This window comes from Nansenia antarctica (assembly GCF_963989245.1).
Source record: "Nansenia antarctica genome assembly, chromosome: 16".
NCBI lineage: Eukaryota > Metazoa > Chordata > Actinopteri > Argentiniformes > Microstomatidae > Nansenia > Nansenia antarctica.
The window spans coordinates 25,300,795-25,319,843 of NC_137686.1; the positions used below are offsets into that span (position 1 = coordinate 25,300,795).

At 43.8% G+C, this 19,049-nt stretch overlaps 1 protein-coding gene across 4 annotated transcripts in view; it reads right to left on the minus strand.

Annotated features, from left to right (window-relative positions):
- Positions 1–1,579: 1,579 nt before the first annotated feature.
- The window catches only part of mbnl1 (muscleblind-like splicing regulator 1), a 46,406-nt gene continuing 28,936 nt past the window's right edge, over positions 1,580–19,049 (minus strand). For 2 of the 4 annotated variants that reach the window (XM_080546708.1, XM_080546709.1), the window contains exons 3-13: positions 16,734–16,904; positions 15,722–15,790; positions 14,832–15,044; positions 13,895–14,134; positions 11,785–11,838; positions 9,999–10,152; positions 8,276–8,308; positions 6,697–6,788; positions 6,262–6,288; positions 5,743–5,814; positions 1,580–5,391 (exon numbers count right to left, since the gene is read on the minus strand). In XM_080546708.1, coding sequence (XP_080402834.1) covers positions 5,758–5,814; positions 6,262–6,288; positions 6,697–6,788; positions 8,276–8,308; positions 9,999–10,152; positions 11,785–11,838; positions 13,895–14,134; positions 14,832–15,044; positions 15,722–15,790; positions 16,734–16,904 — 1,110 coding nt within the window. In that variant the 3' untranslated portion in view covers positions 1,580–5,391; positions 5,743–5,757. The remainder of the gene's footprint in view (positions 5,392–5,742; positions 5,815–6,261; positions 6,289–6,696; positions 6,789–8,275; positions 8,309–9,998; positions 10,153–11,784; positions 11,839–13,894; positions 14,135–14,831; positions 15,045–15,721; positions 15,791–16,733; positions 16,905–19,049) is intronic. The other 2 variants (XM_080546710.1, XM_080546711.1) reach the window with 2 other exon arrangements.

Consider the following 19,049-nt stretch of genomic DNA (forward strand, 5'->3'; position numbering starts at 1 on the left):
AACAAGTCAGCAAGCAACGTTGCCGCGGCATAGCGATGAAGTCATGGCTTTGATGGGCTCTGCTGCCCTCTGTTGGCGAAAGTGAACACTACTGAATATTCAGGTAAAATCGTTTCTACAAGGCAAAAGATGACATGGAATTTCAACGCACATGTGGGCTCTTATTGCAAGTCATCTTGCCTGAGGAACTAACAATTAGTCTATGAGCTTTTTGAATACGGATATACTTGTGGATAGTCCATCATTTCGACATAACTAGATGGTTGCAAAAAGATTTTCCAGCAGGCCAGAACATGACATGTGGGTGGATGGTAGGTTACTGTAGACTACCATCATTCAGGGTTCCTGCGCTGGTCTTAAAAAGCCTTAAAGTCTAAAATCCAGCAAACCAAATGATAAGGCCTAAAAAGGTCTAGAATTTCAGTTATTAATCAAGGAAATTAATCAAGCCGGAACCAAAACAATGCCAATTCGCTTCCTTTTTTGTCTGTATGGCAGTGAAATCCCTAATTTCATCACCTCGAGGATGACAAAAAGCTATCAGGGTGTCGCGAAGAGGTATAAAAAAAGTCTAAAAAGGTCTTAAATTTGACTGAAACTTGTAGGAACGCTGATCATTGCCTATCATATGCCACAATATCCAAAGGCATATTCCTGTTGTCAAATAATTATTTTATCAACATATCTTTACAGAATTGTTCATTCTTCAATGCTATAAACCTTTTAGTATATATTTCCACACAAAAATTACACAAAGGAAGTGTATTTTGCCAGTGTAACAAATTACTCTTTCTCCCACCATTCAATGATACCATGTGACTTTCCACCTACAATACCATCAAGTTTAGATGAGGAAACAATAGAAAATCATCTCATCCCCCATACGGCTTCAGTCATGGATCTAGAATCCAGAGAGACAGGTTCCGAATGCCAGAGGCCAATCACTGTACTGTATGCGCTGGTGACATCATCACCCTGTGGTTCTTCCCTGATGGAATGTGTCTTGTTTGTAGTGTCACAATGCCTGCGTTATTCTAAGCCAAACACAAACTAATTGACACATACAGTAGACCTACTACCAAGCATTTATGTCTATTTCCTAGATTTCTTGATTAACCAATATGCCCATGACTTATTTAGGGGATTTACTAAGCTCAACGTGAGCTGGGTGTCTTGCCCTTTCTGGATCACAACCAAAATGCTCATTTACAACTGGTGCTGAGAGCGTAACACACCGTGCTTTGTTGTGTATCATATTCATTTCACATCATTATACAGAATCGAAAAAGCAGTATTGTCTAAGTATGTTTTTGATTATGTCATATGCCTTTGGTTTCAACCCAGGGATAACACACTTCATTTAACTAATCTACAGTACAAGACACAGCTTATCTGATTCAACTAATCAACCGTTTTTTGATTAACTGATGATGAGGCATCCAACTTCAGAATAGATATATCCAATTTCAGGGTGGCATTATTCTATGTATCCACAAGATGGCACTGAGAGTTAGACTTAAAACACACCCTCACACGCACACACACAAATAGGGAGATCACAGAAATGTTGCTTGAGCAAATCAACTTTTTGTTTTATTCATTTTTTTTTTAAATTCATAACAGCAATAGTCAATTATGGCAACAATAAAATGTGCATAAAACAAATCTGAAGACAGAGTAGTACATTATTCTGTAGCGACTATAAGCAAAAAATGTAAGTGTTGCACTTACTTACAGGTAATAAGCAGTCAAGCATGTGTGCTCCCAGCAGGGAAAGAGAGACATTGGTTAAGCTGAGAGACAGTGACGTCTGCCCAAGCAGCACTGGTTGGTTTTGAGAAAAGTGGCGCTTTGGTTTCCATAGCACTTATACAGCGACCTCGAGTCAGAAATAATTTGACCTTGACTGAAGACGGTTACATTCATTTCAAGGGCTAATTCGCCTAGATGCATGTGGTGTGGTGAGCCTTCCCTGCTGAGTGCTGCACAGTTATCTGGTGGCCATAGCTGTGTCCTGTGTGAGTCCATGTTGACGGTATAATCTTATGGCTATGAGAGAAGTTCTCGGGGTGGGTGGATGCTAACGTCATGTTATTCTTGAGATAGCATGGAGTTTTCTTGATACAACTGTTTTGTCTCATCACAAGTGTTAGATGGACTTTTAAAGTCTTATTTCACCTTCTCCCCCCCCATGTAGATGTTGTTTTGTAAATTGTAAAAATGCATTACTGTATAAACTCTCCATATCTATCTATATAATATCTGTGTTTACATTTCGGTAGTTTTTACATGCAAATCAAACTAAAATAAGATATTTTTTTTGATATCATTTCTTGAAGTTACTGTACCAAAGGACCAGACATGTGTGGCCCAGTCCAATCATTGATAAATGGACATTGTTTGTTGTGTCATCCAACAAGGGTAGTGGGAGTGTAGATGACCCAGAGGTTATCTGCTCCCATTCAACATTTCCTGGCAAACTACTAGCCACTGACAAAAGAAGCCGAAAAAAGCGTAGCTTTTTCTGAACGCAATGGCCAACAAACTTTTTTCGTTGTGCAAGCAAATTTGTTTAGCTGGTCTTTTAGTTTAAAATTTTAAATTAACCTAACAAAATTCGTTATAATTATAGATTCTTTTTTTTTTTTATTCAAAATAATATCTCAATATGATACATGTTTTGTTTTTTTTCTCTGTTCATTTGACTATATACAGAAGTGCAAAAAGTCAACCTTCGTCCCCTAGGTTTGAGTTCATTCGTCTGCAGCATTTCTGACTTAACCGATTCGGTAAAGTCTCCGTTCTCACACAGTCCACATATCACGCTATTCATCAAACTTCCAGAAACCCGTCAATCTCGCTGTTCATTTTGGCCTGACATTCAGGGCAATCTTAAGAAATATTAAAACAAAAGTATATATTTTTGAAATGGATACAGTAGAAAATAATTTTTACTCTAAACATGGACAATCTACATTTCGACACAATATTTTCAAACATGATCTCGACATGTTACAAGGAAAATTTAAGTTTGTTAAAACATTATTTTTCCAGAGCTGCTGCCATGACAACAAACTAACTGATCTCATTCCTTGTATCAATATCAAAAGGTCTTTGATCAACAAAATTAATTGATAATGTAACTCTTCAACTAAAAAGAGACATCCAGCTACATGAATGATGTAAATACTTAAAACTGACTCAACACATTTAATTAATTATGAGTATGGTTTGAAAAAGGTTATGAATGTCATACTACCTCAAAATCTACAACGGCTATATAACAATGTTGTCAAGTATAGTATATAATAAGGCAGAAATCTACAACTAAATATTCAAATAGATTCAAATCCTTAAGTAATATGTAACACAAGAGTTCAATGAAATTTAAGAGGGTAATTGTTACATGTACTGAGAGAGAGAGAGGGAGAGAGAGAAAGAGAGAAGTGAAAGAGAGAGAGAAAACAAAACAAAACAAAAAACAAGCTTTATGTGTAAGGACTATAAAATATCATTGGTGTTCATATCATATCATTCAGCCTGTATGGTGATTGAAATACATTTGATTGGGATGGGACCCATATAGCTGTGATCTAAGGCTTCATTAGAGGTACATACAATCAGAGAAGACACATTTACACGCCTTTTTTTTTTGTTGCAAAACTGAAAAAATAAAACACAACACATAACATACTTATGTAATGATAAAAAAAATCAAGGGTTCTGGAACGAAATTTCTGCCCCTCCAATTCAGTGTTGAACCATCCTGAATCTGCCCATACTTCAGTAACCCTAAGTTCAGGATAGTAACCATAGTAACCATAGTAACCATAGTAACCCTAAGTTCAGGAGAGCGGTGCTTTGGTATTCATCCATAATCAGATCAGAGTGGAGAGAATCAATAAAAGTGAGATCATTTCCTTTTTGTTTTGGAAAAAGTAACACTGTAAAATGTGTCTCCAACTTCAACATTGAAATTGAAATTGCAACCACGTGAGGAGGAGTGGGGAGGAGGGCTAACAGGGGCAGACACAGTCAGACACTCATCCAAGTGCACATCTTTGTTGACATGAACCTCATTAAAGTCTCACTCTGTTTTTGGTTTGGTTTTGTTTAACAACACGTGGTTCAACAAGGCCTTCTGGCGGACACAGATTTAGAGTCCCCCCCCCCAACCTTTAAAAAGGGGAGGACAAGGACAGCAGTCCCTCTGTGAGAGCTGCGTCCCACATCACTTCACCAGGCTTTTAGAGTCAACAGACTTATACTTTAGTCCCTCACAACAAGGAGTCATACCTCACCCCGTCTGATAAATACAACATCGAAAGCAAAATCAGCCAAACAAAAAAAGAGATTGATAAGGAGAGAAAGGCACCTCTGTTTCCCCCCCCCCCCCCCCTTTTTTTTTTTTCAGCAAGAGAGATCAAAGTTAGAGATCCTAAAGGCTGGAGAGGACCCCCCCATTCCCAATATCAATATAAGAAATGAAATGGCACAATGTTAAAAAACAAAAGAAAACTAAAAAACACAATGTAGAAATTATTACTAGAGCCATACAAAACATATATCTTAGGTAAACAGAATAACACTGCTGAAATAACACTCTGGTTTTTGGCTGTATGGCCCACATGGCCAACAACAAGGTGGTTAAAGCTAGCCTGGCTGTGCTTCTATAGGTACACAGGTGTGTTTTTATTACCCAAAACATTCATTATGTCCACGACCCTCATTTTTTAGAATCTAGTTTCACTAGAAGCCTTTAAAAACAGAATACTGCACATGCTTCATTCCTTTTCAAATGGTGTTGTGCCTTTCGGATTCAATCGATTCAAATTCAAGGTGCACGTTAGCAAATTCTTTTTTTGTAAACCATGAAACAAAGTCTATAAATTTAAAAAACAAAAACAAGCGATAAAAAAAAAAAAAGAATTCTTGGTCTACCGACGTACCAACAATGTATATTGTTACGTTAGACATCTCAACCTCCTGTGTGTGCAAAACAAAAAAATCTAATTTGAGTGCTATGGTTGTTTTGTTGGTTGTACACACAGGTGTACTCGGTGGGTGCCGTCACAGACGCGGAGACAGACATGGCACCCAGTCGTCTCCCTCTCTCAGATGGACGTTGACTTTGAGGACGAGGAGGTTCTTGAGTGTGGCTGTTGTGGCGGATGTGTGTGGGTGTGTACTGTATGGCATCGACCCCCCCCTCCCCCCCTCCCCCCTGTCACACCCCTTCGATGTCACGATAACATGCGTGGTAAGAACAGCGTTCTGGAGCGATGGAGAGATGGCAGATTCTCCTGTCCCCATTGCTTGACATTCCCAATGTTATATACATAAAGGCTGAACTCTTTTGGCATGGACGGTGCCAGCACACATTCTTCTGATCTGCAAGGCAAGAGGTCAGGGATTACCTTCAAAATACACAATCGTGAGAAAAGACAAACATCTCGGGTTCAACTAAGGTGAAACCTTCTGAGGTTCTTTTTAAAATGTTAGGTTAGGGTTTATGGTTAAAGAAAGCAATGATCTATAAGAGAAGTCAGCCACACTTAAATACTTAATTCAAATCTTATAAAGTCTTTAGAAACACTTTATAATGCATGCATTGTTGCCTTGCTAAGCATTTATCAGCAAATCATACTAATGGGTGGTACCCTTGTTCATGCTACGTTTTACAAAGCGTCTAGAGGATTTATGGAGAATTAGAGATTGAAATCTATTAATAAACAAACTCACTGTTCTTGACAGGAACTACATTTGAGTCAAGTACTTGTGGCTACTCAGATGATCGGCAGATATTATTGGAATCTGGAGGAAGTGAATAGAGAACAGATAAATCAAACAACACATCCCACAAAGCTATCTTGATGCGACAACATCAGTAGAATTTAACCTCCACATCTTTCCACATTGCTGAATTCATTAGCGAAAAAGGAAATTAAGATGGAAAGATGCCATTTTGGTGACAATGTAGCAATATGGTACAACATGGCATACTTAAAACGGAGCATGTCATAGGTTGTTGACACCTGCTAATCAATGTCAACGGTCTTTCTTGGAGATACAGATCTTCCTCAGACATCAAATTACAAAGTAGAACTCTCTGAAGACTGTAAGAACATTGAAACACCAGGACACGTGCCAAAGCTACAGCCTACGTAAGCAGCAGCATAACAACATAAGCCAAGCACCAAATGGCACAGATATCAACTGTACAAATGGCTCTGAAAAACAGGAAAACTTCCTCATACATACCAATTGCATGTATTCGTTGGTAGTCAACTTTGATAAGGAAGAGTCGTCAGGATGAGAAAAGGACAAGAATCGAGGTTAAATTGAGGTCAAACATACTCTCCACAAGCAAGACTATCAATTCCATTTGTTTTGTACTTGCGTTTAACTGCATACAAGGTTTATTAATATAGAAGTAAAGATTTGACTAGTAACCTTGTGCAATGTAGTTAGGTCTAATGATGTATGTGTTAAGTGTAAACAACAACAACAACAACAACAACAACAACCACCACCACCACCACCAGTGTAGGCCAACCAGAAGGAGATGGTTGCCCCCCCCCCCCCCCCCGTTCCCATCCCCAGCAGTCAGACTGAAGCACCCAAGCACCCTCCATATGCACTTCCAGAGAGAGAGAGAGAGAGAGAGAGAGAGAGAGGGGCAGTAGAGGAGCAAACCTGATTGGTGGAGGCGTTTGCGAAGGGAACGCTTGTGGCAGATGAGGTGGCTGCAGACAGATTGGCTGGTGAAGCCCCGTGCATCATGGGAACTTTTTTTCAGAGGGAAAATCATATAAGCAAAAAACACACAGAGGAGTGTAGCTGTACAGTACGTGGGCACCAGGCAAATGTGAGGGGGAGACAGTGGTGAGAGAGGATGGAGAAAGGGGGGGGGGGGGGGGGTTGTAGAAAAGAGGGTTTCAGCTTAATAACCGGCTCCCTCTCCCTCTGCCCTCGCCGGTCACATGCTCAGAGACACCAGGGGACTGGGCAGTGGCAGCACCATAGATAAAACAAACTTCTACAAACTCCGTTTGACACTTCAAATTCTTATGGCCGCCATGTTGGTTCCAAGACAATAACATACAACAATAGCGAGAATGCAACATGTGAATGTTATTTTTATGGAAAACGTTGGTCGTCAACATGGCGGACAGTTTTGCTGAACTCTCCAACTCTATTACCAACTCTATTACCCTTGATAGGTGTAAACAATATGTTGGACCTAATATTAAGAACATAACGAAAGGGTGAGGGTTTGAACATAACGTGAGCTTAGAATTATAAGGGTCTATCTCCGTTTAGAATGATAAGGTTCTATCTCCGTTTAGGGCAGTTCAGAGATATTGAGCGTCAAAGTTTTTACATTCCATTAAGTTTTGTGAGATGGAACCTTTGTATTTTATTAATTACTAACTCAAAAATTTCCACACAGGCATTAATAAACACCTAATGGATCAGATTATGTAAAAAACTAAATTTTGACAAAAATGGAGATAGAACCTTAGAATTCTAACGTCACGATAATCCAATCCTTTCTGAGTACGCTTAAGGGTAGTCCTCAGGAGGGGAGGAGAGAGGAATGCGAGTTATAAGATTTGAAAGCACCCCTGGATTTGGGGGATAGAAGTGTAGGGTTTTTAGAGTGGTTTCTGTCAGTGATATAGTGACGTTATACAGTACCAGCCAAAAGCCAAGGTTGGGAAGAGAAGTAAAGATAGGCAGAGAAGGGGTAAAGCCATTTACAGTAAGTGCAATGTACAGTCAAAAGTGTTGTTGTACACAAAAACACAGTACTAAAACGTATCTTAAGATTGAAAGTGATACATGACATTTTTACACATATCTCTTGATTTTTTCATAATAGATTCATGTTTCCTGATATCATTTATTTCATGGGAATTTTAAGTCAGACACACATCTCCAAACAATCAACTGCTGTGACTCACAAGTCACCAAAACCCATGACATTTGCAAATGGTTGAAAATTAAGGCTCAGCTACATGGTCAGATTCACACACAGTGGATTGAACCAATTACTGATTTGAATAAGGGGGGGGGGGGGGGGGGGGGGGGGATATAGTATTTAGTATTTGAACTCTGTGGTTGCTCAGAAATCAAGGCATCGTTTATTTATTTTTAACAATTTCTTTATGCTGTGCTGATTAATTAAATTAATGAATTAATGACATTTTGATGACATGCGAGTCACGGACCAAGCTGAAAGGTAATCACAGAAGGAGAGCAGGGAACCTACCAACACTCGTGGGGGCCATGCAGAATATTGAGCCTGCCCATCATGCAGTGCAACAGGAAGTGGATTGGAAAGGGAAGATAAATCAAAAAACAGCCCGTCACAAGGTTTCGTTGTTAGAGTGAAGGGGGAAAGACAAGGAGGACATCATTAACATGGAGGACATCATTAACATGGAGGGCGTCATTAACATGGAGGGCGTCACGCGGCATCATTCATCAGTGACTTCACAGGCGAGGTCGTGATCTCAACAAGGCAATCGGGAGAACGGAAAGATCCTCAGATCCTCCGTCAGAATAGTAAAACAGGCACTTTTGTCTGAGGTGTAATGCATAATCAAGGTGTAAAGACACCATACTTGTTATAATCGTCATCGGAATCGTAAAATAATGGTTCGAATAATATGACATTACAGTAATGACATTTCTTTTACGCAAAAACACGCACACACACTCGAGACAGAAGCGAAAAAAGGGGAAAAGCTCAATCAGAAGCAGGACATACTGTATGATGCAGAACAGATGCATTGAATAAGGCAAACTGCACTATACACCCCCCCCCCCTACACACACACACACTATACACCCCCCCCCCACACACACACACACACTATACACCCCCCCCCCCCCGGCACGCTAAGACATAGCGTCTAACTAGCCCTCATAGAACATTTATTCCGACTTCTGACTTCTGCAGATAGGCCTGGACTACACGTATATGGATACTTTTCCAAATTTTTGGGTACAATTGGGCCTCTCAACCATACGAACACGGCGTTTTCACTCACATGAACGGAGATTTCTCTAAACGGATAAAAAAGTGAAGGAATACAAAAATATCCGATTGAGTGGATCAGTGTGGTTATGTTAAACGGAGCTGGTGTTGATGCAATGACGTCAAGCGTCAAGCCGTTCACACATGCGCATTGAAGCAAAACGGTTGTCAACAGCAACAATGGCTCAACTTCATTGTCGGTCCACACAAAAGAATCAGTTTTTGCTTTCTTCTTGGTCGCGATAACTAGCTTTTCTGTCTGTGTTTTGTATTTTTCTTTTCTGTCTGTTTCAAAGAGTTTGGTCTGTTTACATTTTGAGTAACTGCCCAGTTTGATTACAACTGACAGCGCATGCCCAGAACGTTCTTCTACGGTATTTGACAGATCGTGTTCAGTTTTGGCTTTTGGTATGGACAGAGATATTTTTTTTAAACGAGGACGAAAATATCAGCTTAAAAAAATATCCCTATACGTGTAGTCCAGGCCTAAGACATAGCATCTAACTAGCGCCTCATAGAACATTTATTCCGACTTCTGACTCCTGCAGATAGCGACTAAGACCGCACACTGTGTAGTTCTCCATCACTTTCCATGTGTCTTCAAGCCATGTCTCGTCTACGCCCCAAGGTAGCTGTCCAGGTCGGCTTTCGTCTTTCAGAATGTCCATTCTACCCATTCTATCTCTAACTAGTCTATTTATAACTAGTGTGGAAAAAAAGAGCAATTTCACGCCGCAAAGCCTCTGTTTTCCCCAGTGTTCCCTTTAACATCCTTTTCGAAAGTCCTTCTACTTTTTCTACTCTACCAGGGCCCTACTCTACCAAGGCCTGCCTTCATGAAAAATCGATCTATCGATCTATTAGCATAGCGCTAGCCGACGCTACTTGCGAGTGGTCGTTGCGCGGCGGCGCGGCGTGGCGTGGGAAGCTGTGGGGGGGGGCGGAGCCATACCTGACGGCAGGAAAGCTGCCTGCTGCTGAAACTGCATGTTGGCCAGGGCCTGTTGGTACTGCAGCATGCCCGTGTTAAACATGGCCGAGGCTCCGTTGGCCTTCTCCAGAGCTGCCCGCTTTGGCATGGGGGGCATGACACTATGGGGGATCCCCTGCCCAGCCAGAGGGGGAGGGGGGGGGGGAGGGGGTAGAGAGAGAGGGGGGGATAGAGAGAGAGAGACAGAGAGACAAAAGGAAAGATATATATATATATATAGAGAGAGAGGGGGGGATAGAGAGAGAGAGACAAAAGGAAAGATATATAGAGAGAGGGGGGGATAGAGACAGAGAGAGAGACAGAGAGACAAAAGGAAAGATATATAGAGAGAGAGGTGGGATAGAGAGAGAGAGACAGAGAGACAAAAGGAAAGATATAGCGAGGGAGGGAGAAGTAGGGAGAGAAAAGGAGAGAGAGAGGAGGGTGTGGTAGGAGAGAGAGAAAGAGAGAGAGAGAGGCGAAAAAAACGGGAAAGAAAACAAACAAAAAAAGAATTGTAGTTACGTTAGAGGACACAAAACAACATCACATACGAGTAACCTTCTTTACACACATCATCATCATCATCATCATCAGCAAGCAAGCAGCAGTCTACTTCTACTACACAAGCAAGAGCATGGTGCTGACTGGGCCTACAGTAGTGACTTCTACAAGCATTCAATATCCATCACTTTATCAGTACGCTTTACGGGGGGAATCCGAGCTCGATATCCGTGCACGTAACTCCGACAGAGATTGCGTCAATCTTTTAATGACGTCAACGGGGGGAAAATGTGCGACGGTTCGCGATGATTCGACTCACGTGCGCGGATCTCGAGTTCGGATCCCACCTTTTATGTGAAGATACAGTAACGATATTCCTAGGGCAACTTAAGCAAGCGTTGCTTTAATTTAAAAAAGAAAAAATCGAAACGATATGGCTGCTAAATGGACGAACAGACAGGAAGCATAGAGAGAGAGGGTATAGCTGCACTGCTAGCTCCATGAATAACATTATAGTATATGAGTCATGTTAAAGTGATGGTTCACTCAAAAATACACCACAAAAATGGTCCAATGTCGAGGTTATGGAATTAGATGGAGCCTACAGTATATTTCCCATTTATCTGAAACTTAAGGGACGTAACTGTGAGTTATACAACAGATGATGTGGGATATGGACTCATCTCAGCATTTGACCACCTTTGAGGGCTGGAGTCTTTTTTGGCAAACGTTGATGAATTGGTGAACTATCCCTTTAACTCTGGCCCAGTTAAGTGGGATCACTCGTATTCCTCCTGAATCCCCCCCCCCCCCCCCCACACCCAGTAAGACATGCACTGTAGAGACACGCACATGCACACAACTGGACTGAGCTACAACATTGAACATTGACTTTGGACTGTACAATTAACTAGAGCCATGCCACCATTTACAGTTAAAAAAAAGATAGACTCCCTTATCCCTCTCTTACTGCAATCGGATTACAAGCTGTTTGGTGATGAATTGATTGTGGCCCTCCTAACAAATTCAGGTTCCGAATTCATGTTTAAGGCAGGGTTTATTTACACAAATAGAGAGAGACGTTTCACACGGTTTTAGTCAGCCAAGAAGCCACAATCAGTTTATCACTGGGCAATAATGACATAGCAACAGGAGGAAAAACAAACATTGCAATAAAATAAAACAAAAAGTAGCTATCTCTTGGTTAAAACATTGCACTACGACAAAGCCACATGCCAAGCTAAAAGGTGAAAGGTCATAGTACCAGGTCAAAGGTTGCGTCGAGGGGTCGCTTCAGTGATTTGACAGCCGACTGAGTCTTAATTAGCAGGCAGCGAGCACATGATGGCAATGGGCCAATGGGGGGTTCAAGCGCATTAACATAAACCAGCAAGCAGAGGTGCATCATGGGGGCAGCAGTGCAGTTTGGGTATAGGTGAGAAAAAACAAAAACAAATAAAAAAACAAATCATTTGGAATGCAGTTTACAGGGGGACAACAGGACTAGGTCATGCACAGTGTCAATTAGCTACTGCTGCTCAACGGTACGATACAAAACATGATCATGAATTCAATAACACTGTTATACATTCTGTCTAGTCTAATTCAATATGAATCATCTATAGTATGGCTGTAATCTAGTCTATGAGAACGACTATGAAAACTGACTTCACTGTGGTTACTGATGATTACTGTTACAGATATTGGGCAGTAAAAGTGATATAACACCAAAACTAAAAAACTAAACAAATGACTACTGTAGTGATCTGAAAGAAATACACTCAACTTGTTTACTGTTCACATCATGGGTCAGTGTCACATTGCAATGATTACATCAACAGCTGTCTCTCTGGCTATATATATACTGTGTGTGTGTGTGTGTGTGTGTGTGTGTGTATATATATAGATATATAAATATAGATATATAGATATAGATATAGACATATAGATATACAGATATAAATATATGTAGATATAGATATATGGATATATAGATATATAATCATCATTAAAAAAGCACATGAGGAACACGTTTGAACAACAGACATGTGAAACAGTACAGGTTAGGCTGCGGAGAGGAAGCAACTAGTGCTGTAATATGACACCGTTCCACATGAGCACAATGACAACATAACTGTCAGGAGGAACTGCTGCAGAGGAAGTACATTGAAGGACACAGGATGTAGGAACAGATAAGATACTGTGCATCACTCAAGGTAAACGTCTGTGTTTTTTTTTTGTGTGTTTTCTTTATTTTCTATCAGGCAAAAGCAGGGACTACCGTAGCTTTGAGGCTTTTTTCACACTACAGGGCCGACCCGAACTGTACACAACGGCTTAGGCTTAACATTATTTTTTTTTCTTTCCACATCTCGCCCTCCCCAGCATTGTTCCAGCAACTACTCACCCTCACTCTCCACTTTTAAATCCCACCTCAAAACCTACCTGTTCTCCCATGCATACAACCTCCCCTGCCCCTAACCATCTCCCCTAACCCTGCCACCCCCCCTCCCCCCCTGGACATGCATACAACCTCCCCTACCCCTAACCACCTCCCCTAAACCCGCCACCCCCCTCCCCGTTCGTTAACTCTGTGTTCTATGTATGCATGTTATCTGTTGCTTGTTGTTTCTGTGTTTTCCGTTTTTCCCATATTGTCAGCGTCTTTGAGCCTCAGAAAAGCGCTATATAAATATAATGAATTATTATTATTATTATTATTATTATTATTACAGTGTATGGATGAGCAACCTAACCATTGGTGGTTCCCGCCGGTACAGATCGGCTCGGCTCAATAGTGTGAAAAGGATATATTGTGGCTGGTTCTACTCTGGGTAAAGGAAGGATCGGACAGTGATTCTGTCAGTGATTAAAACCAGGAAGTATATACATGGCAGTGTCAGTTAACTTGATACACTTGGGTTAGCTGATACACTTCCTCAATCTCCAGGTATAGAATGACATCACCGTCAGATCCTCCTCCATCTCACCCCAGCTTCTACACCCTGCTGTGTGTGTGTGTGTGTGTGTGTGTGTGTGTGTGTGATATCAAAATGCACTGTTAGTATTTATGTCCTTTAGAATTGTACATGTATGTGGACATAAATAAAGCATTTAAAATGTGTGTGTGTGTGTGTGTGACCATCCAGTCGCCCATAATAGGCACAGATCTAGGATCAGCTTACCCCTCCGCAATCGCGCCATCCTTACCACAGCCCTCGGCTCAAACCCCCCGAAAAGCTGACCTTAGATCAGTGTCTAGATGGGAGGCGAAGGGGATAAATCACCCTAATGTGTGCGATGTCTGTGTTTAACGGAGAGAGACAATAAAACACCCCAAAAAACCTAGCCAAAATGGCGTCCGGCGTACTCACCATGGCTGCGGCGGCTGTGGCTTGGTTCACCTGGTGTTGGGCGGCCTTGATCTTGGCCTGCAGGTGGGCGGGGGGGTGGAAGTACTTGCACTTCTCCCTGGAGCAGCGGCCCTTGATGTAGTCCATGCACACGGTGACGGTGTTGTCGTTGGTGTCGATCATGGTGCTGTCGGACGGGTGGGAGAAGCGGCAGTCGTTCTCCCCCCGGGAGCAGTTACCCCGCTGGTACTCGCGACACACCTGGACACACGGCGGGGGGGCGGGAGGGAGAGGTGAACACGCGTGCGTACCGTGCGTGCCGTGCGTACACACACGCACGCACAGAGATTCTCGCTCTCAGACATACATACACACACACACACACACACACATACACACACACACACACCCACACACACACACATACTCTCCCTCTCACACACACACACAGACACACACATACACATACACACATACACACATACACACACACACACACACACGAACACACAGAGACTCTCTCTCAGACACACACACACATACTCTCCCTCTCTCACACACACACACACGCACACACACACACACATACTCTCTCTCTCACACACATACACACCACGTAAGTGGTTGAGTACACAGTGTCTATATGACGTTTTGTAGGTGTTTGTAGGCCAGCAGGGGGCAGCACAGCTCTCACTGTGTTTCCACAGTCAGTGTCTCGGCCCTCCTGTCGGTCTGACTGCTGAAGCAGTGTGTGAGGATCTATGCATGTCTGTCCTGTGTCTGTCTGTGCGTGTGTGTGTGCATGTGTGTGTGTGTATGGACTACTGTGTGTGTGTGTGTGTGTGTGTGTGTGTGTGCGTGTGTATGTATGGACTACTGTGTGTGTGTGTGTGTGTGTGTGTGTGTGTGCATGTGTATGGACTACTGTGTGCGTGTAACATATCGCCCCCCCCCCCACCTCCAGCCGGTCTGTCCTCATCAGCTTCTGGGCGGCGGCGGCGGCGGCGTTGGGCATCTGCCCCCCGGGGCTGCCGGCCATGAGGACGGGGGCGCTGGACATGATCTCCTGGGGCATCAGGCCCGGCGACACGGGGCCCAGGTACGGGTTGAAGGCCGCCGCCGCCGCCGCGCTGGCGCTACTGGCAAGGCGGGGATCCATGGAGAACATGGGCTGTAGAGAGAGGGGGGGGGAGGGGGGAGGGAGAGGTGAGAGAGATGGGTGAGAGAGACAGAGAGAGAGAGAGATGGGTGAGAGAGAGAGAGAGAGAGATGGGTGAGAGAGAGAGAGAGAGATGGGTGAGAGAGACAGAGAGAGAGAGAGATGGGTGAGAGAGACAGAGAGAGAGACAGAGAGAGAGAGATGGGTGAGAGAGACAGAGAGAGAGAGAGAGATAAAGGTGAGAGAGAGAGAGGCAGGGGGGGGGGGATATAGAGAAAAAAGTGAGAGAGAGAGTGAGAGCGAGAGGGGTGGGGGGGTGGAGAGGAAAAGCGAAAGAGATGGATGAGAAAGAGAGAGAGAGACAGGGGTGAAAGAGGGAGAGTGCAACAGACAGAGAGAGAGAGCGAGACATGAAGAAGAGATGGGTCAAAGGAGAGGGGTGAGGGGTTATATTACCCAACAGGTCAAAGGTTAAATGTGTAAGGAAGTTGTGCAGGCTACAGGTCTCAAATGACACACATACCCCCCCCCCCCCCCCAACGTAATGCACGACATGGCGTGATATACTTTACCAGGGCCTTACCTGTACACTACTGTCTGTGTACGGGAGGGGAGGGGAGGGGGGAATATGATGTCATTTGACACACAGCATAAACAGTACAGTAGTATGTCGTCGTGATGGTAATTACTTGTTGTAACATTCTGAACCTGCTGCCGTCTTGGACCAGGTTAAGAGTATTTAGGTCCTGGAGACTAACCTGGATTGATAAGGGTTAGATAAAATACAAAAGGGGGTTTCAGATACTGTCCCGTTCAAGAATTGACCACGTTGTCACACAGTCACAAGTCAAACAAACAACATACATGTCATATGCTACAATCAGGCATTACACGTGGTGATGTGAGTGTGTGTGTGTGTGTGTGTGTGTGTGTGTGTGTGTGTTTTCGCACCATGTGTTGTGTGTGTGTGTGTGTGCTGTGTGTGTGTCTTCATGTACGTACTCTATGTGTATGTGTGTGTGTGTGTGTGTGTGTTTTCACACTATAGGTTGTTGTGTATGTTGTGTGTGTGTGTGTATGTGTGTCTTCATGTACATACTCTATGTGTATGTGTGTGTGTGTGTGTGTGCACGCACAAATGTGTGTGTGTCTAAGTGTACGTATATGTAACAGCAGCTGGTGAGACCGGGAACAAGTCGGCAACCAATCAAATTGTTCAGCCTTTTCTTATGAACAGTTTAAATAAATGTCAACGTTGTTGAAAATCAATGATTCGGTGAGCAATCTCCACTACTACCTAGTTAACTATACCAGTATTATACACTGTTAGCAGGCTCACAAAACAAGCTGTGTTAGTTGACTAGCGAGCGAGTCATTGATGTTCAACAACGTTGACATTTATTTACATTTTTCGGAATAAAAGTCTGAATATCGGCTTTGATCGGCGGCCAACTTGTTCCCGGTTTCACCAGCTGCTGTCACTATGTGTATACACCCTGCTTGTGTGAGACGTGTGAGACGTGTGTGTGTGTGTGTGTGCGTGTGTGCGCGTGTGTGTGCGTGTCCCTTCACCATGGGCTGTAGCTGTGTGTGTGTGTGCATGCGTGCGATCGTGCATGTGTGTGTGTGTGTGTGTGTGCGTGTGTGTGTTTGTGTGTGTGTGTGTGTCTGTGTGTCTGCGTGTGTGTGCGTTCCCTTCACCATGGGCTGTAGCTGTGTGCCGGGCATCATGGCGTTGGCCAGCTGCATCTGCTGGGCCAGCATGGCCATGTTCTTCTGCTGGATCAGGTTGTTCCTCCCGTTGATCTCCAGCTGGGTCTTTAGGTGGCCGGGGGGGTGCAGGTACTTACAGTTCTCCCTGGAACAACGGCCCTGAGGAGGGGGGAGGTGGGGGGGGGGAGAGAGAGAGAGAGGCGACGTCAGTCAAAGTGTGCAGTACTGGAGCTCCGTGTCGATTTAGTCAGGTGTTTCTGTGACCTCTACTCCTCGAAAGACAGATACACACTGTGACACACAGATACACACACACACACTGACACACAGATACACACTGACACACAGATACACACTGACACACAGATACACAGATGCAACGACAGCAGCGAAACTATACAGGGAAACTCATCCGGTTCCACATTTAGACAACGTGTGTGTGTGTGTGTGTGTGTGTGTGGTATAGGTCATTTATATTGAAAATCTTTATTGGGAATAACCCCTTGAGATGAACCATCTCCTTTTCAAGGGGGTCCACTCCGCATTTAGATGGTAGAGGTCATTTAGATAATGTGTGTATGGTATAGGTCGTGTATGTGTGTGTGTGTGTGTGTGTGTGTGTGTGTGTGTGTGTGTGTGTGTGTGTGTGTGTTTGTGCGTGTGTGTGTGTGAGACAGAGAGTGAGGTGAGGGGGTTGTGTGCATGTACAAAGTGTGTGTGTGTGTGTTTTGCTATCCTGGGAGATGTTTATTGCTCATAAACTTTGTTCACCCCAGGTGCAGGCTGAGCCTCACACTAATTGTTATGGGTTCTCTATTCCTGCCCTGTCTGGTGGGAAAGACAAATGTGTGTGCGTGTGTGTGTGTGTGTGTGTGTGTGTGTGTGTGTGTGTGTCTGTGTGCGTATGTGTTTATGCGTTTGTTTATGTGCATGTGCGTGTGTGTGTGTGTGTGTGTGTGTTTATGTGCATGTGGGTGTGTGTGTGTGCGCGTGCACATACTTATGCATGTGTGTGTGTGTGTGTGTGTCTGAGTGTGTGTGTGTGTGTTCGGGTCAGGGGGGGTATCCAGACATCTGACTGGGCTACATGTCTGTCTGTAGATATAAATACAATCCACTCATGCGATCCACAGATATTAGATGACACAGGGGCACCGTGACGTCAAGGCCGTTGAGCCTGTTGATAATTAACCAGGAGACGTTGGTTAGATGATTTGTGCCTCCTGTCTGCTATCAGTGTCCATATGTACTGCCAACTCAGGAGGAGAGCACTGACTAGCAGAAAACCCTCAGGGATCAGGATAGTTCAAGTGCACGCACACACACACACGCACACACACACACACACACACACACACACACACACACACACGCATACACCCACACACACACACACACACACACACACACACACGCATACACCCATACACACACACAGGAGTCATGTTCATGTAACAGGTGGCTGACACACACACACAGACGCACGCACACACACACACACACACACACACACACACACACACACACACACACACACATGCCCTGTGGCACAGCTGAGCTGACTAAGGCTTCTGAGTAAACCCGTTCCTGGCCAGCCGCCTCTTCATACTCAGCCATACCATGAAGGCTTCCTCTGGTCAGACACAGACGCTTCCTACGGTCCCCCCCACACACACACACACACACGCACACACACACACACACACACATACACACACACATGCACACGCACACACACATGCACACACACACACACACACACACACACACACACATCACAAACTGTAGGTAGACCGTAGGCTTAGTGTTGGGTAAAACCAAGGCCGTGTGTGACGGTCGGCCCGCTGGATGTTCTGGTGGTACGGGTGTGTGTGTGTGTGTGTGTGTAAAAGCAAAAAGGCTCAGCAAGTATTGCTCTGTCTCTGCGATTATTGGCAGCCGCCAAATATGGCGGAGACGGTGTTACTTGTAACCGTGAGTCTTGTCCTGTTGTATGTGAAAGACATTGTCCATGTCTGTTTGTGAATGCATCCCATCTGTGCCTTCAGTATTTGTGTCCTTGTATACTTGTTTCTATGTGGACAGAAATAAATGATTAAAATGTGTGTGTGTGTGTGTAAGGGTGCGTTGTATGTGTGTGTGTGTGTGTGTGTGTGTGTGTGCTTGCGTGCGTGTGTGTGTGGTAAATGGACTGCACTTATATAGCTCCTTCATCCAAAGCGCTTTACAACGGCCTCTCATTAACCCATTCACACACACATTCACACACCAATGGCGGCAAGCTACCATGCAAGGAGCTGGCCC